The sequence below is a fragment of the Homalodisca vitripennis genome, unplaced genomic scaffold (genome assembly GCF_021130785.1).
Source record: "Homalodisca vitripennis isolate AUS2020 unplaced genomic scaffold, UT_GWSS_2.1 ScUCBcl_59;HRSCAF=872, whole genome shotgun sequence".
In the NCBI taxonomy this organism is placed as follows: domain Eukaryota; kingdom Metazoa; phylum Arthropoda; class Insecta; order Hemiptera; family Cicadellidae; genus Homalodisca; species Homalodisca vitripennis.
In genome coordinates, this window is record NW_025776184.1 from 22,945 (window position 1) to 49,875 (window position 26,931).

The 26,931-nt window shown below is 31.5% G+C and overlaps 1 protein-coding gene across 1 annotated transcript in view; it reads left to right on the plus strand.

Moving 5' to 3' along the window:
- Positions 1–3,102: 3,102 nt before the first annotated feature.
- The window catches only part of LOC124370227 (uncharacterized protein DDB_G0290685-like), a 146,845-nt gene continuing 123,016 nt past the window's right edge, over positions 3,103–26,931 (plus strand). Inside the window, exons 1-7 of the mRNA XM_046828517.1 lie at positions 3,103–3,181; positions 6,557–6,706; positions 9,886–10,035; positions 13,220–13,369; positions 19,886–20,035; positions 23,222–23,278; positions 26,553–26,609. Of these exons, the coding sequence (XP_046684473.1) occupies positions 3,103–3,181; positions 6,557–6,706; positions 9,886–10,035; positions 13,220–13,369; positions 19,886–20,035; positions 23,222–23,278; positions 26,553–26,609 (793 nt within the window). The remainder of the gene's footprint in view (positions 3,182–6,556; positions 6,707–9,885; positions 10,036–13,219; positions 13,370–19,885; positions 20,036–23,221; positions 23,279–26,552; positions 26,610–26,931) is intronic.

Consider the following 26,931-nt stretch of genomic DNA (forward strand, 5'->3'; position numbering starts at 1 on the left):
ATATCGAACCTTATTTAAGAACACTAGAGACCAAGATGCTTAGTAAATATTATTAAATAGACCTATGGAAATACGACACACCATCGAGAGGTCATTAAAAGATTTCTGTAAATAAAAACCTTAGGCATAAATGTGTATTAATTATAAAATATTAACCTGAAATGTATATGTAACCTGTAGATATTTAGTTTTAGAATTTCGACACGACACCAAAAAGCCAACTACAACCTGAGACACCAGTCTACAAGACACCAATCTACAAGACACCAGTCTACAGCACTCTAACCGATCCCGACCACCCACGAGACAAATGAAGTCTTCACAGCACTTCCTTCTACTACTCACAGCACTTGCCATGCCCCTCTCGACCACCTCTGCCAGCACATCAACCCCCAACATAGGAGAACCCAATAAGCCTCTAGTACAAATCTTCACAGGAGCGTACTTTACTCCAATGCCTCAGACACTACCTTATATCAGTTCCATACCTATCATATACAAAATTCCTTTCAACACACAGCAAAATTTACCTAAAAACGAACCCTCTTTAAATTTCTGCCCTAAAAACCTCAACAACTCACAAACCTATTGCAAGATACAGAATAACCTTTCCACATTACAAACCCTCATACATCAACAAATGGTAGCAGAACACCTCCCATTCATCCAAAGACAACAACCTGATAGAAACAGAAGATCGCTCACGTTCGTCGGAGATTTCTTCGAATGGTGTTGTGACATTGCGACAGAACACCAAATACATGACTTGGTAGACAACGAGAAAGAGATTACACAGCACACGAATGCACTTATAGATACAGTGGACACCGACCATCAAGACCTCCTACTTACTACAAACAATATAAAGAATTTCAGTGACGGAGTATCTATCCTAGCAGACAAGGTTCATAGCAGTTTAAAAATCATGGAAGAACAGATAGAGCTAATATCAAAAAACTCCACACCAAACAATCTCAAACAAACCTACGCCTTAGCACAGCAAACATGGAGTTATATATATTACAACTATTATCACGACAATATGAGGGAAATTCGCAGAAGTTGCCTTGCTAACACATTACCAGAATTCCTAATACCCAAAAGTAACCTCACTAGTGACCTAAAAAACTTAACCATCCTCACACAACCACGAAACCTAACCCTAGCTATTCCAATTACAAAGTTATCCTTATACTACACCTTAAAAATCACTACCTGCACTATCACGCAACAATATATCCTTATAAAAATCAAAGTTCCCTTAAAACAGTCCACCCTCACATATAAGGTATTTCAGAACATACCCATCCCTCTCCATTGGCAAGACAAACTATGTTACATCACACATGAAAAATCCATCGTAATACGCACACAAGAATTCACCACAGCCATCCATCCAGAAGACAAGGGTTGTAACCAAAATACACTCCCACTTTGCTTGATTCCCAGGGCAACAGTCAACGGTGATCAGTCCTTAAGATGTCTACACAGCATTCTCAACACATCAACACTACCTACTCTCCGAGCTACCTGCGTATTCACCTGCTTCAACGAAACCCCGATGCCTTTAGTAACACAAGTCTCACCGAACAAATTTCTGGTAACAAACATCCAAACAAACCTGAAAGTAGTATGCTCACATCAGAAGACCCATCACTACATCCAAAAACCGAATAACACAGGAACTCTAGAAATCATCCTACCCTGTGAATGTTCTCTATACCAAGAAAATTTAACACTTATAAACACTGTAATACCATGTGGTTCCAAAAACCCTGACAACTATAAAATAACACATCTTCTTCCCATTTCTTGGTCAAAATTTCAATCTATAACTATATTACCACCCCTCGAATCAGAAACAAGACAAGAATTCCAACACCTGCATGAAATCTTAGATGAAAACTGGACCTTATCGACACCCACCTACTTCGTTCACAATCTACAAAGACAACACCACTTCCAGCTAAAACACGACGACAAAAACATAGTAAACAACACGGAACTCATTTTGTACATTTTATTAGCCTGGACTTCTATAATAACACTACTTTTTTTTATAGCCCTCTACTTCATCCACATTAATAACATCAAAATAAAATTTCTGAAGCCTACAGTACATGAACGTGACTACCCAATGGATAACCTTAATTAGACTATAAGTACGATTCGTAGGTAGAATCGTCATTAAGCCAGGGGAATGTAAGACATATGTATTATTAGTAAAATAAAATTCATAGAATAGATGTACAGATAGTTGCTGGAAAGGAAGTCTCGTATTGCAATTCGAGACAAACATCCTCCGGATGTAAGTAGATACACACATCCGCCCAGACGCCGATGGTGAACAAACAGGAAATGCTTATTTGTAAAAAACCGTGCGACAATGTAAGGGACAGCCATGCTGATATGGAAAATTGTTTACTCACCAATTATGATGGAGAGATTTGGCAGAGGCGTGGTCAATGAGCTGGCGGGAGAAGAACATCAAAACTGAAGAACAAGGAGGAGAGGTGGAAGTGGAGGCCGGGAATTCGAAAAGTGAAGTTCGGGAGTGTTTGTGTTCGTGTGCGGAAAAATATCTCTAGGCGTAATAAGTGTGATGTGAAATAAAATGTAAGTAATTTTAAGAACTTAGTATATTTTAGGGTTCATTAATCATTTTCAATTCCATATCTATTTAAATGTTTCACAATTTCGAAAATATAAATTCATGTAAATGTTTAGCTATTTTAAAGAAAGTTTCTCATGTTAGTCCATGAACTCATTATTATTGCAACACTACAAAATTACTAGTAAATGTTATAATGAATTAAATTCAAAATAAATTGTAATGAATAATTTAATATTAAATATGTCTTCAAAGTATTAAGACATTAAGTTTTGTGCTTAATATGTCGATTGACGCAATCAATTAATCAATTTAATGAAATGTTGTCACAAATAAATGTGTTGGTTCATTTGAGGGTATTTGTACTGCCAATCTAACCTATTATTAAATCCTCTCACAGCAACCCTTGCTCAAAATATGTCACAACCTTAATCTTAAACTAAACCAACCCTACAAAACCTTACAACCTGCATGAAGAGATAAAATGAGGGATGAGGACCTCGTTGCACCCTGAGGAAGAGTTGAGGGAGCCTTTGTATGGGGCGTTGTGGAGCGGTAGTCTTGAGGATAGTAAAATAAACATAAAATAACTATAATATATATTAAAGAAAATTTCACCGGGACAGTGAATGTGCCAAAATCCGGGTTAGGCGAAGGACTTTTCAAAATGTAAAAGAAGCCAAAATTCGGTATTATGTTTACATGGCATTAAAAGTTTCGCGTCTGGCATGGTTTGTGAGGTATCAGATTACGGATTTGACTGTACATTCTGGCCCCACGTACAAGTAAAACAGAGTCGTCGTGAGTTTATAACCAATCAGATATCAGTGTTTCAATCAGTAAAATTCCTTCCTCGACTCAAATGCAACACGATTATGTAAAACTGTTGAAAACCCGTTCTCCAGACAGTGAGACATTCACAGTATAAATTCTGCACTAAACACTCATCTTCCGCAAAGATTTAAAAGTTATAGATTCCGGAAGTATTATATTTTAGGAAATTTCTTACATAGAACTTTTCATTCTTCTAACAAACAGACAGACTAGAGATCAGCTTTGTGTACAAAATATTAAGACTTTTATCTCCGTCACTCGGGAGTCTTGTCTGTAACTATACTTGTTCTGATAGTTTCAAATTAAGAATCGGATGCAATTTAAGTATTTTCTAGTGGAGGGATGTTTTTTGTTTCTAAAACGTTACTCTTCACAAACTGACAGGTTAAGTAAACGTTTCATATAGTTTTGTAAGTTTAAACTAAATAAAGTCAGTCTTGAGTAAAAAGTTTTAGGTTTATATTATGAAATTCTGTAATCCGTTTTCTTAATCTACTTCCCGTAAGGAAGTTGCATTTGAAAGACAGAAAAGGTTTTACTTCATCTATATATATATATATATATATATATATATATATATATATATATATATATATATATGTAGAAAAAAGGCCAACATATTAATATTAATTAACTATATTTAGCTTTTCGCGTCTTCAGGTCAAAACAACATAACAAAAACACATAAAATAATTAAAAACATACATGTAAACAGATAAATAAATGAATAAGCATAATATTCTTGAAATGATAAACATATGTTCAAACTGTGGGTGTAAAGATGTGATGAGTGTTCAGATGATTTAAATTTATCGAAGATTTAATCCATAGGGAAATTTAGATTTTGTGACAATTTGACATGCTTGTTCTAAATTTCTAAATTTTGATGTATTTGAATTATTTTTTATTGATCGTATTGGTTTTACTGTATATAAATTTTCAAAAGATTCTTTGTGTATTTTACTATGAATGACTAATGGTTTTGATTCATCATTATGCTTAAAATCATAACGGTGACCTGTCATTCTTATTCTTAAATTATTTGTTGTAGAGCCAATGCAGTCTTTAGGACATTTTTTACACTGAATTTGGTATACTACATTTTTTGTATCACATGTCAAATTTCCAATAATTTTGTATACTTTTTTAGTTGAACTACTTTCGAATTTTGATGACTCTTGTATTTGATTGCACACCATGCATCTTGATTTATTACATGGATGTGCTCCTTTTAAATTTATTTTCATTTTCCACATCAGAATCAGCTGGTAATTTTGGTTTAGATATAATGTCCTTTAAGATAGGAGGTCTTTTAAAAACAATACGTGGAATACATTTTAGAAATGAGTCTCTCAGTGGAGAATTTTGAAGAATTTTGTAAGCTACTTTAAAAATGTTATTAATTTTGTAAAGACCAGGATGATATTGTGTTATTAATTTAGGCTCATCATAATATTTCTTTTTGACATAATTGTTATTAAGATTACTTTCATTGAGCTGTAGCTTCTCATTCAATAGCTTCTCAGGATATCCTCGTTTTAAAAAAGCATCATATATGTTACTAAAATAATTTTTAAGATCTTCACTCTCACTGCATAATTTAGTTGCTCGTGTAGCCAAGCTTTTGGGAATTGATCTTTTTACATATACAGGGTGACAACTGTTGTAGTTTAGATATTGAAAAGTGTTGGTAGGTTTTACATTAATTTTGTGTTTCAAGTAACCTTTCTTGATGTAAACGTCAATATCCAGAAATGTAACTGACTCTGTTGAAATTTTCCAAGTAAATTTTAAATTGTTATCGAAGGAGTTCAATGCGTTTAAGAAATCTAAAAGTTTTTCATTACTCTCTGTCCATAACATAAAAATGTCATCTATGTATCTAGTCCAGAATAAAGGTTTAAATGTTTGAGAATGTAGAAACTCTTGTTCAAATTTTGCCATAAAAAGATTTGCGTATGATGGGGCCATTCGGGTACCCATGGCTGTTCCTTTCTTTTGTAAATAAAATTTGTTTTGAAATCGAAAACAATTGGAAGATAATATAAAATTTATGAGAGTAATGATGAAGTTAGTGCTTGGTTTTGAATTTCCAGGTCTTTTTATTTAGAAAGTGTTTCACAGCTTCTATACCTTTATTGTGGTCAATATTAGTATATAAGGAAGTTACATCAATCGTAACTAACGTCACATTTGTTGCAATAGGTTGGGGTATTTCTTTTAATCTTTCAATAAAATGATCAGTGTTTTTCAAGTAGGATGGTAAATTTTTGACAAACTCCTGTAGGTGTACATCTACAAACCCTGATATTCTTTCTGTGGGAGATGATATTGAGGCGACTATGGGACGGCCAGGTGGTGATATCTTTGTTTTGTGTACTTTCGGTAACAGGTAGAAAAACGGGTGTTTGAGGATTTGTGTTTATTAAAATATCAATTAGCTCTTTTGGCAATCCCTCTTTAATATAATTTTCTTTCAAATATTTCGTTATTTCTTTATTAAAGTGGTTTGTCATATCAGATTTTAATAACTGATAAGTGTCTTCATGTTCTAATTGACGGTTGGCTTCTCTAATATAGTCTGAAATGTTCATGATTACTGTTACATCACCTTTGTCAGCAGGCAAAATTACAATATTTTTGTTATTTTTCAGTGAAGAAATGGCTTTAGATTCTTCCTTAGAGAGATTTGATGACGTTGGCAAATCATCAGAAAAATTTGGGTTAGCAATGTTAGATAAAATAACGTTCAAAAAATTGTTCGATAGGGTGGTCTGGACTTAATGGTGGTGGTTCCCAACTTGATGTATCTTTAAAGTGTTCAGTGAACGTTTTCATTTCAACAGTCATGCAATGTAAATTGTTAATATTTTTTTGTGTTCATTTGAGAGTCATTGTTGTTATCAAAAAAATATTTTAATCTCACATTTCGGGCAAATTGAATAGTATCCATCACTAATTGAATGTGGTCAAAAATTGGAGTTGGAGCAAAGTTAAGTCCCTTAGACAACAGAGAAATTTCATTTAGTTGCAGATTATAATCTGATAAGTTAATTAAATTCATCTCGTCACATTGCATTGAAAATTGTGTAAGGTTATTGTTTTGTCGAGATGGGGAAGTTAGCGATGAGAATGGGGTGGGAGATGAAGACGGAGGTGGTGGTGGAGGTAATCTGAAGCTATTCAATAGAGACGAGTCTATGGATATGGTTTTGGTGTTTGAAGTGGGCTGTAATTCACATGTTACTGAGGATTGCAAGGGTAAAGGAGTTTCTTCTTGTTGTTGCGTATGCAATATATTTTGTGTCACTACTGAGTAATTTTGGAACTGTGGTATAAATTCTCTCGAACATAGAATATTATTCATATAATCAGAGTGTTGTATGTACACATTTTGGGCAATGTTAAAACCATATGTTTGATAATAAAGATTGGTAAACTTTCGCTGATGAATTTTGCATTTTGTAGAAATTAAATTCATGGCATGTTGTCTAATTTCATCAATAAATGGTAGCGTGCATGGAAAGCTATAATACAAAAACTGTTGAAATCTGTATGCTTGATGATAGTGGAATGACAGTTGTCTTCTGTACAGATCATAAACTGTATTTCTAAGAATTGTGCTAGTGTTAACTGCTAAACTGTTAATATTTTGGTGCATAAAAACTGGTAAACCAGATATAGGAAATTTCACAGTAAGACCTTTTGGTAAAAGCCCAAATTGTATGCAAGCCGAAAGAAATATAACGTGACAATAACATTTTACTGATTTAACCATGTGAAATTCAAAGTAGCTTTTGAGTTCATTCCTGTTATTCATTAGTGTATTTATGTTGGAATAAGTAAAAAGAAAAGTATATAACAAAAATCGGAAAGGGCCAAACGTCAAGAGACTTACTTGGATAATCAATTGAATGTCATTCGACTAATACATGTAGAAAAAGGCCAACATATTAATATTAATTAACTATATTTAGCTTTTCGCGTCTTCAGGTCAAAACAACATAACAAAACACATAAAATAATTAAAAACATACATGTAAACAGATAAATAAATGAATAAGCATAATATTCTTGAAATGATAAACATATGTTCAAACTGTGGGTGTAAAGATGTGATGAGTGTTCAGATGATTTAAATTTATCGAAGATTTAATCCATAGGGAAATTTAGATTTTGTGACAATTTGACATGCTTGTTCTAAATTTCTTAATTTTGATGTATTTGAATTATTTTTTTATTGATCGTATTGGTTTTACTGTATATAAATTTTCAAAAGATTCTTTGTGTATTTTACTATGAATGACTAATGGTTTTGATTCATCATTATGCTTAAAATCATAACGGTGACCTGTCATTCTTATTCTTAAATTATTTGTTGTAGAGCCAATGCAGTCTTTAGGACATTTTTTACACTGAATTTGGTATACTACATTTTTTGTATCACATGTCAAATTTCCAATAATTTTGTATACTTTTTTAGTTGAACTACTTTCGAATTTTGATGACTCTTGTATTTGATTGCACACCATGCATCTTGATTTATTACATGGATGTGCTCCTTTAAATTTATTTTCATTTTCCACATCAGAATCAGCTGGTAATTTTGGTTTAGATATAATGTCCTTTAAGATAGGAGGTCTTTTAAAAACAATACGTGGAATACATTTTAGAAATGAGTCTCTCAGTGGAGAATTTTGAAGAATTTTGTAAGCTACTTTAAAAATGTTATTAATTTTGTAAAGACCAGGATGATATTGTGTTATTAATTTAGGCTCATCATAATATTTCTTTTTGACATAATTGTTATTAAGATTACTTTCATTGAGCTGTAGCTTCTCATTCAATAGCTTCTCAGGATATCCTCGTTTTAAAAAAGCATCATATATGTTACTAAAATAATTTTTAAGATCTTCACTCTCACTGCATAATTTAGTTGCTCGTGTAGCCAAGCTTTTGGGAATTGATCTTTTTACATATACAGGGTGACAACTGTTGTAGTTTAGATATTGAAAAGTGTTGGTAGGTTTTACATTAATTTTGTGTTTCAAGTAACCTTTCTTGATGTAAACGTCAATATCCAGAAATGTAACTGACTCTGTTGAAATTTTCCAAGTAAATTTTAAATTGTTATCGAAGGAGTTCAATGCGTTTAAGAAATCTAAAAGTTTTTCATTACTCTCTGTCCATAACATAAAAATGTCATCTATGTATCTAGTCCAGAATAAAGGTTTAAATGTTTGAGAATGTAGAAACTCTTGTTCAAATTTTGCCATAAAAAGATTTGCGTATGATGGGGCCATTCGGGTACCCATGGCTGTTTCCTTTCTTTTGTAAATAAAATTTGTTTTGAAATCGAAAACAATTGGAAGATAATATAAAATTTATGAGAGTAATGATGAAGTTAGTGCTTGGTTTTGAATTTCCAGGTCTTTTATTTAGAAAGTGTTTCACAGCTTCTATACCTTTATTGTGGTCAATATTAGTATATAAGGAAGTTACATCAATCGTAACTAACGTCACATTTGTTGCAATAGGTTGGGGTATTTCTTTTAATCTTTCAATAAAATGATCAGTGTTTTTCAAGTAGGATGGTAAATTTTTGACAAACTCCTGTAGGTGTACATCTACAAACCCTGATATTCTTTCTGTGGGAGATGATATTGAGGCGACTATGGGACGGCCAGGTGGTGATATCTTTGTTTTGTGTACTTTCGGTAACAGGTAGAAAACGGGTGTTTGAGGATTTGTGTTTATTAAAATATCAATTAGCTCTTTTGGCAATCCCTCTTTAATATAATTTTCTTTCAAATATTTCGTTATTTCTTTATTAAAGTGGTTTGTCATATCAGATTTTAATAACTGATAAGTGTCTTCATGTTCTAATTGACGGTTGGCTTCTCTAATATAGTCTGAAATGTTCATGATTACTGTTACATCACCTTTGTCAGCAGGCAAAATTACAATATTTTTGTTATTTTTCAGTGAAGAAATGGCTTTAGATTCTTCCTTAGAGAGATTTGATGACGTTGGCAAATCATCAGAAAAATTTGGGTTAGCAATGTTAGATAAAATAACGTTCAAAAATTGTTCGATAGGGTGGTCTGGACTTAATGGTGGTGGTTCCCAACTTGATGTATCTTTAAAGTGTTCAGTGAACGTTTTCATTTCAACAGTCATGCAATGTAAATTGTTAATATTTTTTGTGTTCATTTGAGAGTCATTGTTGTTATCAAAAAAATATTTTAATCTCACATTTCGGGCAAATTGAATAGTATCCATCACTAATTGAATGTGGTCAAAAATTGGAGTTGGAGCAAAGTTAAGTCCCTTAGACAACAGAGAAATTTCATTTAGTTGCAGATTATAATCTGATAAGTTAATTAAATTCATCTCGTCACATTGCATTGAAAATTGTGTAAGGTTATTGTTTTGTCGAGATGGGGAAGTTAGCGATGAGAATGGGGTGGGAGATGAAGACGGAGGTGGTGGTGGAGGTAATCTGAAGCTATTCAATAGAGACGAGTCTATGGATATGGTTTTGGTGTTTGAAGTGGGCTGTAATTCACATGTTACTGAGGATTGCAAGGGTAAAGGAGTTTCTTCTTGTTGTTGCGTATGCAATATATTTTGTGTCACTACTGAGTAATTTTGGAACTGTGGTATATAAATTCTCTCGAACATAGAATATTATTCATATAATCAGAGTGTTGTATGTACACATTTTGGGCAATGTTTAAAACCATATGTTTGATAATAAAGATTGGTAAACTTTCGCTGATGAATTTTGCATTTTGTAGAAATTAAATTCATGGCATGTTGTCTAATTTCATCAATAAATGGTAGCGTGCATGGAAAGCTATAATACAAAAACTGTTGAAATCTGTATGCTTGATGATAGTGGAATGACAGTTGTCTTCTGTACAGATCATAAACTGTATTTCTAAGAATTGTGCTAGTGTTAACTGCTAAACTGTTAATATTTTGGTGCATAAAAACTGGTAAACCAGATATAGGAAATTTCACAGTAAGACCTTTTGGTAAAAGCCCAAATTGTATGCAAGCCGAAAGAAATATAACGTGACAATAACATTTTACTGATTTAACCATGTGAAATTCAAAGTAGCTTTTGAGTTCATTCCTGTTATTCATTAGTGTATTTATGTTGGAATAAGTAAAAAGAAAAGTATATAACAAAAATCGGAAAGGGCCAAACGTCAAGAGACTTACTTGGATAATCAATTGAATGTCATTCGACTAATACATGTAGAAAAAGGCCAACATATTAATATTAATTAACTATATTTAGCTTTTCGCGTCTTCAGGTCAAAACAACATAACAAAACACATAAAATAATTAAAAACATACATGTAAACAGATAAATAAATGAATAAGCATAATATTCTTGAAATGATAAACATATGTTCAAACTGTGGGTGTAAAGATGTGATGAGTGTTCAGATGATTTAAATTTATCGAAGATTTAATCCATAGGGAAATTTAGATTTTGTGACAATTTGACATGCTTGTTCTAAATTTCTAAATTTTGATGTATTTGAATTATTTTTTATTGATCGTATTGGTTTTACTGTATATAAATTTTCAAAAGATTCTTTGTGTATTTTACTATGAATGACTAATGGTTTTGATTCATCATTATGCTTAAAATCATAACGGTGACCTGTCATTCTTATTCTTAAATTATTTGTTGTAGAGCCAATGTAGTCTTTAGGACATTTTTTTACACTGAATTTGGTATACTACATTTTTTGTATCACATGTCAAATTTCCAATAATTTTGTATACTTTTTTAGTTGAACTACTTTCGAATTTTGATGACTCTTGTATTTGATTGCACACCATGCATCTTGATTTATTACATGGATGTGCTCCTTTAAATTTATTTTCATTTTCCACATCAGAATCAGCTGGTAATTTTGGTTTCGATATAATGTCCTTTAAGATAGGAGGTCTTTTAAAAACAATACGTGGAATACATTTTAGAAATGAGTCTCTCAGTGGAGAATTTTGAAGAATTTTGTAAGCTACTTTAAAAATGTTATTAATTTTGTAAAGACCAGGATGATATTGTGTTATTAATTTAGGCTCATCATAATATTTCTTTTTGACATAATTGTTATTAAGGTTACTTTCATTGAGCTGTAGCTTCTCATTCAATAGCTTCTCAGGATATCCTCGTTTTAAAAAAGCATCATATATGTTACTAAAATAAACTTTTAAGATCTTCACTCTCACTGCATAATTTAGTTGCTCGTGTAGCCAAGCTTTTTGGGAATTGATCTTTTTACATATACAGGGTGACAACTGTTGTAGTTTAGATATTGAAAAGTGTTGGTAGGTTTTACATTAATTTTGTGTTTCAAGTAACCTTTCTTGATGTAAACGTCAATATCCAGAAATGTAACTGACTCTGTTGAAATTTTCCAAGTAAATTTTAAATTGTTATCGAAGGAGTTCAATGCGTTTAAGAAATCTAAAAGTTTTTCATTACTCTCTGTCCATAACATAAAAATGTCATCTATGTATCTAGTCCAGAATAAAGGTTTAAATGTTTGAGAATGTAGAAACTCTTGTTCAAATTTTGCCATAAAAAGATTTGCGTATGATGGGGCCATTCGGGTACCCATGGCTGTTCCTTTCTTTTGTAAATAAAATTTGTTTTGAAATCGAAAACAATTGGAAGATAATATAAAATTTATGAGAGTAATGATGAAGTTAGTGCTTGGTTTTGAATTTCCAGGTCTTTTATTTAGAAAGTGTTTCACAGCTTCTATACCTTTATTGTGGTCAATATTAGTATATAAGGAAGTTACATCAATCGTAACTAACGTCACATTTGTTGCAATAGGTTGGGGTATTTCTTTTAATCTTTCAATAAAATGATCAGTGTTTTTCAAGTAGGATGGTAAATTTTTGACAAACTCCTGTAGGTGTACATCTACAAACCCTGATATTCTTTCTGTGGGAGATGATATTGAGGCGACTATGGGACGGCCAGGTGGTGATATCTTTGTTTTGTGTACTTTCGGTAACAGGTAGAAAACGGGTGTTTGAGGATTTGTGTTTATTAAAATATCAATTAGCTCTTTTGGCAATCCCTCTTTAATATAATTTTTCTTTCAAATATTTCGTTATTTCTTTATTAAAGTGGTTTGTCATATCAGATTTTAATAACTGATAAGTGTCTTCATGTTCTAATTGACGGTTGGCTTCTCTAATATAGTCTGAAATGTTCATGATTACTGTTACATCACCTTTGTCAGCAGGCAAAATTACAATATTTTTGTTATTTTTCAGTGAAGAAATGGCTTTAGATTCTTCCTTAGAGAGATTTGATGACGTTGGCAAATCATCAGAAAAATTTGGGTTAGCAATGTTAGATAAAATAACGTTCAAAAATTGTTCGATAGGGTGGTCTGGACTTAATGGTGGTGGTTCCCAACTTGATGTATCTTTAAAGTGTTCAGTGAACGTTTTCATTTCAACAGTCATGCAATGTAAATTGTTAATATTTTTTGTGTTCATTTGAGAGTCATTGTTGTTATCAAAAAAATATTTTAATCTCACATTTCGGGCAAATTGAATAGTATCCATCACTAATTGAATGTGGTCAAAAATTGGAGTTGGAGCAAAGTTAAGTCCCTTAGACAACAGAGAAATTTCATTTAGTTGCAGATTATAATCTGATAAGTTAATTAAATTCATCTCGTCACATTGCATTGAAAATTGTGTAAGGTTATTGTTTTGTCGAGATGGGGAAGTTAGCGATGAGAATGGGGTGGGAGATGAAGACGGAGGTGGTGGTGGAGGTAATCTGAAGCTATTCAATAGAGACGAGTCTATGGATATGGTTTTGGTGTTTGAAGTGGGCTGTAATTCACATGTTACTGAGGATTGCAAGGGTAAAGGAGTTTCTTCTTGTTGTTGCGTATGCAATATATTTTGTGTCACTACTGAGTAATTTTGGAACTGTGGTATAAATTCTCTCGAACATAGAATATTATTCATATAATCAGAGTGTTGTATGTACACATTTTGGGCAATGTTTAAAACCATATGTTTGATAATAAAGATTGGTAAACTTTCGCTGATGAATTTTGCATTTTGTAGAAATTAAATTCATGGCATGTTGTCTAATTTCATCAATAAATGGTAGCGTGCATGGAAAGCTATAATACAAAAACTGTTGAAATCTGTATGCTTGATGATAGTGGAATGACAGTTGTCTTCTGTACAGATCATAAACTGTATTTCTAAGAATTGTGCTAGTGTTAACTGCTAAACTGTTAATATTTTGGTGCATAAAAACTGGTAAACCAGATATAGGAAATTTCACAGTAAGACCTTTTGGTAAAAGCCCAAATTGTATGCAAGCCGAAAGAAATATAACGTGACAATAACATTTTACTGATTTAACCATGTGAAATTCAAAGTAGCTTTTGAGTTCATTCCTGTTATTCATTAGTGTATTTATGTTGGAATAAGTAAAAAGAAAAGTATATAACAAAAATCGGAAAGGGCCAAACGTCAAGAGACTTACTTGGATAATCAATTGAATGTCATTCGACTAATACATGTAGAAAAAGGCCAACATATTAATATTAATTAACTATATTTAGCTTTTCGCGTCTTCAGGTCAAAACAACATAACAAAACACATAAAATAATTAAAAACATACATGTAAACAGATAAATAAATGAATAAGCATAATATTCTTGAAATGATAAACATATGTTCAAACTGTGGGTGTAAAGATGTGATGAGTGTTCAGATGATTTAAATTTATCGAAGATTTAATCCATAGGGAAATTTAGATTTTGTGACAATTTGACATGCTTGTTCTAAATTTCTAAATTTTGATGTATTTGAATTATTTTTTATTGATCGTATTGGTTTTACTGTATATAAATTTTCAAAAGATTCTTTGTGTATTTTACTATGAATGACTAATGGTTTTGATTCATCATTATGCTTAAAATCATAACGGTGACCTGTCATTCTTATTCTTAAATTATTTGTTGTAGAGCCAATGCAGTCTTTAGGACATTTTTTACACTGAATTTGGTATACTACATTTTTTGTATCACATGTCAAATTTCCAATAATTTTGTATACTTTTTTAGTTGAACTACTTTCGAATTTTGATGACTCTTGTATTTGATTGCACACCATGCATCTTGATTTATTACATGGATGTGCTCCTTTAAATTTATTTTCATTTTCCACATCAGAATCAGCTGGTAATTTTGGTTTAGATATAATGTCCTTTAAGATAGGAGGTCTTTTAAAAACAATACGTGGAATACATTTTAGAAATGAGTCTCTCAGTGGAGAATTTTGAAGAATTTTGTAAGCTACTTTAAAAATGTTATTAATTTTGTAAAGACCAGGATGATATTGTGTTATTAATTTAGGCTCATCATAATATTTCTTTTTGACATAATTGTTATTAAGGTTACTTTCATTGAGCTGTAGCTTCTCATTCAATAGCTTCTCAGGATATCCTCGTTTTAAAAAAGCATCATATATGTTACTAAAATAATTTTTAAGATCTTCACTCTCACTGCATAATTTAGTTGCTCGTGTAGCCAAGCTTTTGGGAATTGATCTTTTTACATATACAGGGTGACAACTGTTGTAGTGTAGATATTGAAAAGTGTTGGTAGGTTTTACATTAATTTTGTGTTTCAAGTAACCTTTCTTGATGTAAACGTCAATATCCAGAAATGTAACTGACTCTGTTGAAATTTTCCAAGTAAATTTTAAATTGTTATCGAAGGAGTTCAATGCGTTTAAGAAATCTAAAAGTTTTTCATTACTCTCTGTCCATAACATAAAAATGTCATCTATGTATCTAGTCCAGAATAAAGGTTTAAATGTTTGAGAATGTAGAAACTCTTGTTCAAATTTTGCCATAAAAAGATTTGCGTATGATGGGGCCATTCGGGTACCCATGGCTGTTCCTTTCTTTTGTAAATAAAATTTGTTTTGAAATCGAAAACAATTGGAAGATAATATAAAATTTATGAGAGTAATGATGAAGTTAGTGCTTGGTTTTGAATTTCCAGGTCTTTTATTTAGAAAGTGTTTCACAGCTTCTATACCTTTATTGTGGTCAATATTAGTATATAAGGAAGTTACATCAATCGTAACTAACGTCACATTTGTTGCAATAGGTTGGGGTATTTCTTTTAATCTTTCAATAAAATGATCAGTGTTTTTCAAGTAGGATGGTAAATTTTTGACAAACTCCTGTAGGTGTACATCTACAAACCCTGATATTCTTTCTGTGGGAGATGATATTGAGGCGACTATGGGACGGCCAGGTGGTGATATCTTTGTTTTGTGTACTTTCGGTAACAGGTAGAAAACGGGTGTTTGAGGATTTGTGTTTATTAAAATATCAATTAGCTCTTTTGGCAATCCCTCTTTAATATAATTTTCTTTCAAATATTTCGTTATTTCTTTATTAAAGTGGTTTGTCATATCAGATTTTAATAACTGATAAGTGTCTTCATGTTCTAATTGACGGTTGGCTTCTCTAATATAGTCTGAAATGTTCATGATTACTGTTACATCACCTTTGTCAGCAGGCAAAATTACAATATTTTTGTTATTTTTTCAGTGAAGAAATGGCTTTAGATTCTTCCTTAGAGAGATTTGATGACGTTGGCAAATCATCAGAAAAATTTGGGTTAGCAATGTTAGATAAAATAACGTTCAAAAATTGTTCGATAGGGTGGTCTGGACTTAATGGTGGTGGTTCCCAACTTGATGTATCTTTAAAGTGTTCAGTGAACGTTTTCATTTCAACAGTCATGCAATGTAAATTGTTAATATTTTTTGTGTTCATTTGAGAGTCATTGTTGTTATCAAAAAAATATTTTAATCTCACATTTCGGGCAAATTGAATAGTATCCATCACTAATTGAATGTGGTCAAAAATTGGAGTTGGAGCAAAGTTAAGTCCCTTAGACAACAGAGAAATTTCATTTAGTTGCAGATTATAATCTGATAAGTTAATTAAATTCATCTCGTCACATTGCATTGAAAATTGTGTAAGGTTATTGTTTTGTCGAGATGGGGAAGTTAGCGATGAGAATGGGTGGGAGATGAAGACGGAGGTGGTGGTGGAGGTAATCTGAAGCTATTCAATAGAGACGAGTCTATGGATATGGTTTTGGTGTTTGAAGTGGGCTGTAATTCACATGTTACTGAGGATTGCAAGGGTAAAGGAGTTTCTTCTTGTTGTTGCGTATGCAATATATTTTGTGTCACTACTGAGTAATTTTGGAACTGTGGTATAAATTCTCTCGAACATAGAATATTATTCATATAATCAGAGTGTTGTATGTACACATTTTGGGCAATGTTTAAAAACCATATGTTTGATAATAAAGATTGGTAAACTTTCGCTGATGAATTTTGCATTTTGTAGAAATTAAATTCATGGCATGTTGTCTAATTTCATCAATAAATGGTAGCGTGCATGGAAAGCTATAATACAAAAACTGTTGAAATCTGTATGCTTGATGATAGTGGAATGACAGTTGTCTTCTGTACAGATCATAAACTGTATTTCTAAGAATTGTGCTAGTGTTAACTGCTAAACTGTTAATATTTTGGTGCATAAAAACTGGTAAACCAGATATAGGAAATTTCACAGTAAGACCTTTTTGGTAAAAAGCCCAAATTGTATGCAAGCCGAAAGAAATATAACGTGACAATAACATTTTACTGATTTAAACCATGTGAAATTCAAAGTAGCTTTTGAGTTCATTCCTGTTATTCATTAGTGTATTTATGTTGGAATAAGTAAAAAGAAAAGTATATAACAAAAATCGGAAAGGGCCAAACGTCAAGAGACTTACTTGGATAATCAATTGAATGTCATTCGACTAATACATGTAGAAAAAGGCCAACATATTAATATTAATTAACTATATTTCGCTTTTCGCGTCTTCAGGTCAAAACAACATAACAAAACACATAAAATAATTAAAAACATACATGTAAACAGATAAATAAATGAATAAGCATAATATTCTTGAAATGATAAACATATGTTCAAACTGTGGGTGTAAAGATGTGATGAGTGTTCAGATGATTTAAATTTATCGAAGATTTAATCCATAGGGAAATTTAGATTTTGTGACAATTTGACATGCTTGTTCTAAATTTCTAAATTTTGATGTATTTGAATTATTTTTTATTGATCGTATTGGTTTTACTGTATATAAATTTTCAAAAGATTCTTTGTGTATTTTACTATGAATGACTAATGGTTTTGATTCATCATTATGCTTAAAATCATAACGGTGACCTGTCATTCTTATTCTTAAATTATTTGTTGTAGAGCCAATGCAGTCTTTAGGACATTTTTTACACTGAATTTGGTATACTACATTTTTTGTATCACATGTCAAATTTCCAATAATTTTGTATACTTTTTTAGTTGAACTACTTTCGAATTTTGATGACTCTTGTATTTGATTGCACACCATGCATCTTGATTTATTACATGGATGTGCTCCTTTAAATTTATTTTCATTTTCCACATCAGAATCAGCTGGTAATTTTGGTTTAGATATAATGTCCTTTAAGATAGGAGGTCTTTTAAAAACAATACGTGGAATACATTTTAGAAATGAGTCTCTCAGTGGAGAATTTTGAAGAATTTTGTAAGCTACTTTAAAAATGTTATTAATTTTGTAAAGACCAGGATGATATTGTGTTATTAATTTAGGCTCATCATAATATTTCTTTTTGACATAATTGTTATTAAGGTTACTTTCATTGAGCTGTAGCTTCTCATTCAATAGCTTCTCAGGATATCCTCGTTTTAAAAAAAAAAGCATCATATATGTTACTAAAATAATTTTTAAGATCTTCACTCTCACTGCATAATTTAGTTGCTCGTGTAGCCAAGCTTTTTGGGAATTGATCTTTTTACATATACAGGGTGACAACTGTTGTAGTTTAGATATTGAAAAGTGTTGGTAGGTTTTACATTAATTTTGTGTTTCAAGTAACCTTTCTTGATGTAAACGTCAATATCCAGAAATGTAACTGACTCTGTTGAAATTTTCCAAGTAAATTTTAAATTGTTATCGAAGGAGTTCAATGCGTTTAAGAAATCTAAAAGTTTTTCATTACTCTCTGTCCATAACATAAAAATGTCATCTATGTATCTAGTCCAGAATAAAGGTTTAAATGTTTGAGAATGTAGAAACTCTTGTTCAAATTTTGCCATAAAAAGATTTGCGTATGATGGGGCCATTCGGGTACCCATGGCTGTTCCTTTCTTTTGTAAATAAAATTTGTTTTGAAATCGAAAACAATTGGAAGATAATATAAAATTTATGAGAGTAATGATGAAGTTAGTGCTTGGTTTTGAATTTCCAGGTCTTTTATTTAGAAAGTGTTTCACAGCTTCTATACCTTTATTGTGGTCAATATTAGTATATAAGGAAGTTACATCAATCGTAACTAACGTCACATTTGTTGCAATAGGTTGGGGTATTTCTTTTAATCTTTCAATAAAATGATCAGTGTTTTTCAAGTAGGATGGTAAATTTTTGACAAACTCCTGTAGGTGTACATCTACAAACCCTGATATTCTTTCTGTGGGAGATGATATTGAGGCGACTATGGGACGGCCAGGTGGTGATATCTTTGTTTTGTGTACTTTCGGTAACAGGTAGAAAACGGGTGTTTGAGGATTTGTGTTTATTAAAATATCAATTAGCTCTTTTGGCAATCCCTCTTTAATATAATTTTCTTTCAAATATTTCGTTATTTCTTTATTAAAGTGGTTTGTCATATCAGATTTTAATAACTGATAAGTGTCTTCATGTTCTAATTGACGGTTGGCTTCTCTAATATAGTCTGAAATGTTCATGATTACTGTTACATCACCTTTGTCAGCAGGCAAAATTACAATATTTTTGTTATTTTTCAGTGAAGAAATGGCTTTTAGATTCTTCCTTAGAGAGATTTGATGACGTTGGCAAATCATCAGAAAAATTTGGGTTAGCAATGTTAGATAAAATAACGTTCAAAAATTGTTCGATAGGGTGGTCTGGACTTAATGGTGGTGGTTCCCAACTTGATGTATCTTTAAAGTGTTCAGTGAACGTTTTCATTTCAACAGTCATGCAATGTAAATTGTTAATATTTTTTGTGTTCATTTGAGAGTCATTGTTGTTATCAAAAAAATATTTTAATCTCACATTTCGGGCAAATTGAATAGTATCCATCACTAATTGAATGTGGTCAAAAATTGGAGTTGGAGCAAAGTTAAGTCCCTTAGACAACAGAGAAATTTCATTTAGTTGCAGATTATAATCTGATAAGTTAATTAAATTCATCTCGTCACATTGCATTGAAAATTGTGTAAGGTTATTGTTTTGTCGAGATGGGGAAGTTAGCGATGAGAATGGGGTGGGAGATGAAGACGGAGGTGGTGGTGGAGGTAATCTGAAGCTATTCAATAGAGACGAGTCTATGGATATGGTTTTGGTGTTTGAAGTGGGCTGTAATTCACATGTTACTGAGGATTGCAAGGGTAAAGGAGTTTCTTCTTGTTGTTGCGTATGCAATATATTTTGTGTCACTACTGAGTAATTTTGGAACTGTGGTATAAATTCTCTCGAACATAGAATATTATTCATATAATCAGAGTGTTGTATGTACACATTTTTGGGCAATGTTAAAACCATATGTTTGATAATAAAGATTGGTAAACTTTCGCTGATGAATTTTGCATTTTGTAGAAAATTAAATTCATGGCATGTTGTCTAATTTCATCAATAAATGGTAGCGTGCATGGAAAGCTATAATACAAAAACTGTTGAAATCTGTATGCTTGATGATAGTGGAATGACAGTTGTCTTCTGTACAGATCATAAACTGTATTTCTAAGAATTGTGCTAGTGTTAACTGCTAAACTGTTAATATTTTGGTGCATAAAAACTGGTAAACCAGATATAGGAAAATTTCACAGTAAGACCTTTTGGTAAAAGCCCAAATTGTATGCAAGCCGAAAGAAAATATAACGTGACAATAACATTTTACTGATTTAAACCATGTGAAATTCAAAGTAGCTTTTGAGTTCATTCCTGTTATTCATTAGTGTATTTATGTTGGAATAAGTAAAAAGAAAAGTATATAACAAAAATCGGAAAGGGCCAAACGTCAAGAGACTTACTTGGATAATCAATTGAATGTCATTCGACTAATACATGTAGAAAAAGGCCAACATATTAATATTAATTAACTATATTTCGCTTTTCGCGTCTTCAGGTCAAAACAACATAACAAAACACATAAAATAATTAAAAACATACATGTAAACAGATAAATAAATGAATAAGCATAATATTCTTGAAATGATAAACATATGTTCAAACTGTGGGTGTAAAGATGTGATGAGTGTTCAGATGATTTAAATTTATCGAAGATTTAATCCATAGGGAAATTTAGATTTTGTGACAATTTGACATGCTTGTTCTAAATTTCTAAATTTTGATGTATTTGAATTATTTTTTATTGATCGTATTGGTTTTACTGTATATAAATTTTCAAAAGATTCTTTGTGTATTTTACTATGAATGACTAATGGTTTTGATTCATCATTATGCTTAAAATCATAACGGTGACCTGTCATTCTTATTCTTAAATTATTTGTTGTAGAGCCAATGTAGTCTTTAGGACATTTTTTTACACTGAATTTGGTATACTACATTTTTTGTATCACATGTCAAATTTCCAATAATTTTGTATACTTTTTTAGTTGAACTACTTTCGAATTTTGATGACTCTTGTATTTGATTGCACACCATGCATCTTGATTTATTACATGGATGTGCTCCTTTAAATTTATTTTCATTTTCCACATCAGAATCAGCTGGTAATTTTGGTTTAGATATAATGTCCTTTAAGATAGGAGGTCTTTTAAAAACAATACGTGGAATACATTTTAGAAATGAGTCTCTCAGTGGAGAATTTTGAAGAATTTTGTAAGCTACTTTAAAAATGTTATTAATTTTGTAAAGACCAGGATGATATTGTGTTATTAATTTAGGCTCATCATAATATTTCTTTTTGACATAATTGTTATTAAGGTTACTTTCATTGAGCTGTAGCTTCTCATTCAATAGCTTCTCAGGATATCCTCGTTTTAAAAAAGCATCATATATGTTACTAAAATAATTTTTAAGATCTTCACTCTCACTGCATAATTTAGTTGCTCGTGTAGCCAAGCTTTTGGGAATTGATCTTTTTACATATACAGGGTGACAACTGTTGTAGTTTAGATATTGAAAAGTGTTGGTAGGTTTTACATTAATTTTGTGTTTCAAGTAACCTTTCTTGATGTAAACGTCAATATCCAGAAATGTAACTGACTCTGTTGAAATTTTCCAAGTAAATTTTAAATTGTTATCGAAGGAGTTCAATGCGTTTAAGAAATCTAAAAGTTTTTCATTACTCTCTGTCCATAACATAAAAATGTCATCTATGTATCTAGTCCAGAATAAAGGTTTAAATGTTTGAGAATGTAGAAACTCTTGTTCAAATTTTGCCATAAAAAGATTTGCGTATGATGGGGCCATTCGGGTACCCATGGCTGTTCCTTTCTTTTGTAAATAAAATTTGTTTTGAAATCGAAAACAATTGGAAGATAATATAAAATTTATGAGAGTAATGATGAAGTTAGTGCTTGGTTTTGAATTTCCAGGTCTTTTATTTAGAAAGTGTTTCACAGCTTCTATACCTTTATTGTGGTCAATATTAGTATATAAGGAAGTTACATCAATCGTAACTAACGTCACATTTGTTGCAATAGGTTGGGGTATTTCTTTTAATCTTTCAATAAAATGATCAGTGTTTTTCAAGTAGGATGGTAAATTTTTGACAAACTCCTGTAGGTGTACATCTACAAAACCCTGATATTCTTTCTGTGGGAGATGATATTGAGGCGACTATGGGACGGCCAGGTGGTGATATCTTTGTTTTGTGTACTTTCGGTAACAGGTAGAAAACGGGTGTTTGAGGATTTGTGTTTATTAAAATATCAATTAGCTCTTTTGGCAATCCCTCTTTAATATAATTTTCTTTCAAATATTTCGTTATTTCTTTATTAAAGTGGTTTTGTCATATCAGATTTTAATAACTGATAAGTGTCTTCATGTTCTAATTGACGGTTGGCTTCTCTAATATAGTCTGAAATGTTCATGATTACTGTTACATCACCTTTGTCAGCAGGCAAAATTACAATATTTTTGTTATTTTTCAGTGAAGAAATGGCTTTAGATTCTTCCTTAGAGAGATTTGATGACGTTGGCAAATCATCAGAAAAATTTGGGTTAGCAATGTTAGATAAAATAACGTTCAAAAATTGTTCGATAGGGTGGTCTGGACTTAATGGTGGTGGTTCCCAACTTGATGTATCTTTAAAGTGTTCAGTGAACGTTTTCATTTCAACAGTCATGCAATGTAAATTGTTAATATTTTTTGTGTTCATTTGAGAGTCATTGTTGTTATCAAAAAATTATTTTAATCTCACATTTCGGGCAAATTGAATAGTATCCATCACTAATTGAATGTGGTCAAAAATTGGAGTTGGAGCAAAGTTAAGTCCCTTAGACAACAGAGAAATTTCATTTAGTTGCAGATTATAATCTGATAAGTTAATTAAATTCATCTCGTCCACATTGCATTGAAAATTGTGTAAGGTTATTGTTTTGTCGAGATGGGGAAGTTAGCGATGAGAATGGGGTGGGAGATGAAGACGGAGGTGGTGGTGGAGGTAATCTGAAGCTATTCAATAGAGACGAGTCTATGGATATGGTTTTTGGTGTTTGAAGTGGGCTGTAATTCACATGTTACTGAGGATTGCAAGGGTAAAGGAGTTTCTTCTTGTTGTTGCGTATGCAATATACTTTGTGTCACTACTGAGTAATTTTGGAACTGTGGTATAAATTCTCTCGAACATAGAATATTATTCATATAATCAGAGTGTTGTATGTACACATTTTGGGCAATGTTAAAACCATATGTTTGATAATAAAGATTAGTAAACTTTCGCTGATGAATTTTGCATTTTGTAGAAATTAAATTCATGGCATGTTGTCTAATTTCATCAATAAATGGTAGCGTGCATGGAAAGCTATAATACAAAAACTGTTGAAATCTGTATGCTTGATGATAGTGCAATGACAGTTGTCTTCTGTACAGATCATAAACTGTATTTCTAAGAATTGTGCTAGTGTTAACTGCTAAACTGTTAATATTTTGGTGCATAAAAACTGGTAAACCAGATATAGGAAATTTCACAGTAAGACCTTTTGGTAAAAGCCCAAATTGTATGCAAGCCGAAAGAAATATAACGCGACAATAACATTTTACTGATTTAACCATGTGAAATTCAAAGTAGCTTTTGAGTTCATTCCTGTTATTCATTAGTGTATTTATGTTGGAATAAGTAAAAAGAAAAGTATATAACAAAAATCGGAAAGGGCCAAACGTCAAGAGACTTACTTGGATAATCAATTGAATGTCATTCGACTAATACATGTAGAAAAAGGCCAACATATTAATATTAATTAACTATATTTCGCTTTTCGCGTCTTCAGGTCAAAACAACATAACAAAACACATAAAATAATTAAAAACATACATGTAAACAGATAAATAAATGAATAAGCATAATATTCTTGAAATGATAAACATATGTTCAAACTGTGGGTGTAAAGATGTGATGAGTGTTCAGATGATTTAAATTTATCGAAGATTTAATCCATAGGGAAATTTAGATTTTGTGACAATTTGACATGCTTGTTCTAAATTTCTAAATTTTGATGTATTTGAATTATTTTTTATTGATCGTATTGGTTTTACTGTATATAAATTTTCAAAAGATTCTTTGTGTATTTTACTATGAATGACTAATGGTTTTGATTCATCATTATGCTTAAAATCATAACGGTGACCTGTCATTCTTATTCTTAAATTATTTGTTGTAGAGCCAATGTAGTCTTTAGGACATTTTTTTACACTGAATTTGGTATACTACATTTTTTGTATCACATGTCAAATTTCCAATAATTTTGTATACTTTTTTAGTTGAACTACTTTCGAATTTTGATGACTCTTGTATTTGATTGCACACCATGCATCTTGATTTATTACATGGATGTGCTCCTTTAAATTTATTTTCATTTTCCACATCAGAATCAGCTGGTAATTTTGGTTTAGATATAATGTCCTTTAAGATAGGAGGTCTTTTAAAAACAATACGTGGAATACATTTTAGAAATGAGTCTCTCAGTGGAGAATTTTGAAGAATTTTGTAAGCTACTTTAAAAATGTTATTAATTTTGTAAAGACCAGGATGATATTGTGTTATTAATTTAGGCTCATCATAATATTTCTTTTTGACATAATTGTTATTAAGGTTACTTTCATTGAGCTGTAGCTTCTCATTCAATAGCTTCTCAGGATATCCTCGTTTTAAAAAAGCATCATATATGTTACTAAAATAATTTTTAAGATCTTCACTCTCACTGCATAATTTAGTTGCTCGTGTAGCCAAGCTTTTGGGAATTGATCTTTTTACATATACAGGGTGACAACTGTTGTAGTGTAGATATTGAAAAGTGTTGGTAGGTTTTACATTAATTTTGTGTTTCAAGTAACCTTTCTTGATGTAAACGTCAATATCCAGAAATGTAACTGACTCTGTTGAAATTTTCCAAGTAAATTTTAAATTGTTATCGAAGGAGTTCAATGCGTTTAAGAAATCTAAAAGTTTTTCATTACTCTCTGTCCATAACATAAAAATGTCATCTATGTATCTAGTCCAGAATAAAGGTTTAAATGTTTGAGAATGTAGAAACTCTTGTTCAAATTTTGCCATAAAAAGATTTGCGTATGATGGGGCCATTCGGGTACCCATGGCTGTTCCTTTCTTTTGTAAATAAAATTTGTTTTGAAATCGAAAACAATTGGAAGATAATATAAAATTTATGAGAGTAATGATGAAGTTAGTGCTTGGTTTTGAATTTCCAGGTCTTTTATTTAGAAAGTGTTTCACAGCTTCTATACCTTTATTGTGGTCAATATTAGTATATAAGGAAGTTACATCAATCGTAACTAACGTCACATTTGTTGCAATAGGTTGGGGTATTTCTTTTAATCTTTCAATAAAATGATCAGTGTTTTTCAAGTAGGATGGTAAATTTTTGACAAACTCCTGTAGGTGTACATCTACAAACCCTGATATTCTTTCTGTGGGAGATGATATTGAGGCGACTATGGGACGGCCAGGTGGTGATATCTTTGTTTTGTGTACTTTCGGTAACAGGTAGAAAACGGGTGTTTGAGGATTTTGTGTTTATTAAAATATCAATTAGCTCTTTTGGCAATCCCTCTTTAATATAATTTTCTTTCAAAATATTTCGTTATTTCTTTATTAAAGTGGTTTGTCATATCAGATTTTAATAACTGATAAGTGTCTTCATGTTCTAATTGACGGTTGGCTTCTCTAATATAGTCTGAAATGTTCATGATTACTGTTACATCACCTTTGTCAGCAGGCAAAATTACAATATTTTTGTTATTTTTCAGTGAAGAAATGGCTTTAGATTCTTCCTTAGAGAGATTTGATGACGTTGGCAAATCATCAGAAAAATTTGGGTTAGCAATGTTAGATAAAATAACGTTCAAAAATTGTTCGATAGGGTGGTCTGGACTTAATGGTGGTGGTTCCCAACTTGATGTATCTTTAAAGTGTTCAGTGAACGTTTTCATTTCAACAGTCATGCAATGTAAATTGTTAATATTTTTTGTGTTCATTTGAGAGTCATTGTTGTTATCAAAAAAATATTTTAATCTCACATTTCGGGCAAATTGAATAGTATCCATCACTAATTGAATGTGGTCAAAAATTGGAGTTGGAGCAAAGTTAAGTCCCTTAGACAACAGAGAAATTTCATTTAGTTGCAGATTATAATCTGATAAGTTAATTAAATTCATCTCGTCACATTGCATTGAAAATTGTGTAAGGTTATTGTTTTGTCGAGATGGGGAAGTTAGCGATGAGAATGGGGTGGGAGATGAAGACGGAGGTGGTGGTGGAGGTAATCTGAAAGCTATTCAATAGAGACGAGTCTATGGATATGGTTTTGGTGTTTGAAGTGGGCTGTAATTCACATGTTACTGAGGATTGCAAGGGTAAAGGAGTTTCTTCTTGTTGTTGCGTATGCAATATATTTTGTGTCACTACTGAGTAATTTTGGAACTGTGGTATAAATTCTCTCGAACATAGAATATTATTCATATAATCAGAGTGTTGTATGTACACATTTTGGGCAATGTTAAAACCATATGTTTTGATAATAAAGATTGGTAAACTTTCGCTGATGAATTTTGCATTTTGTAGAAATTAAATTCATGGCATGT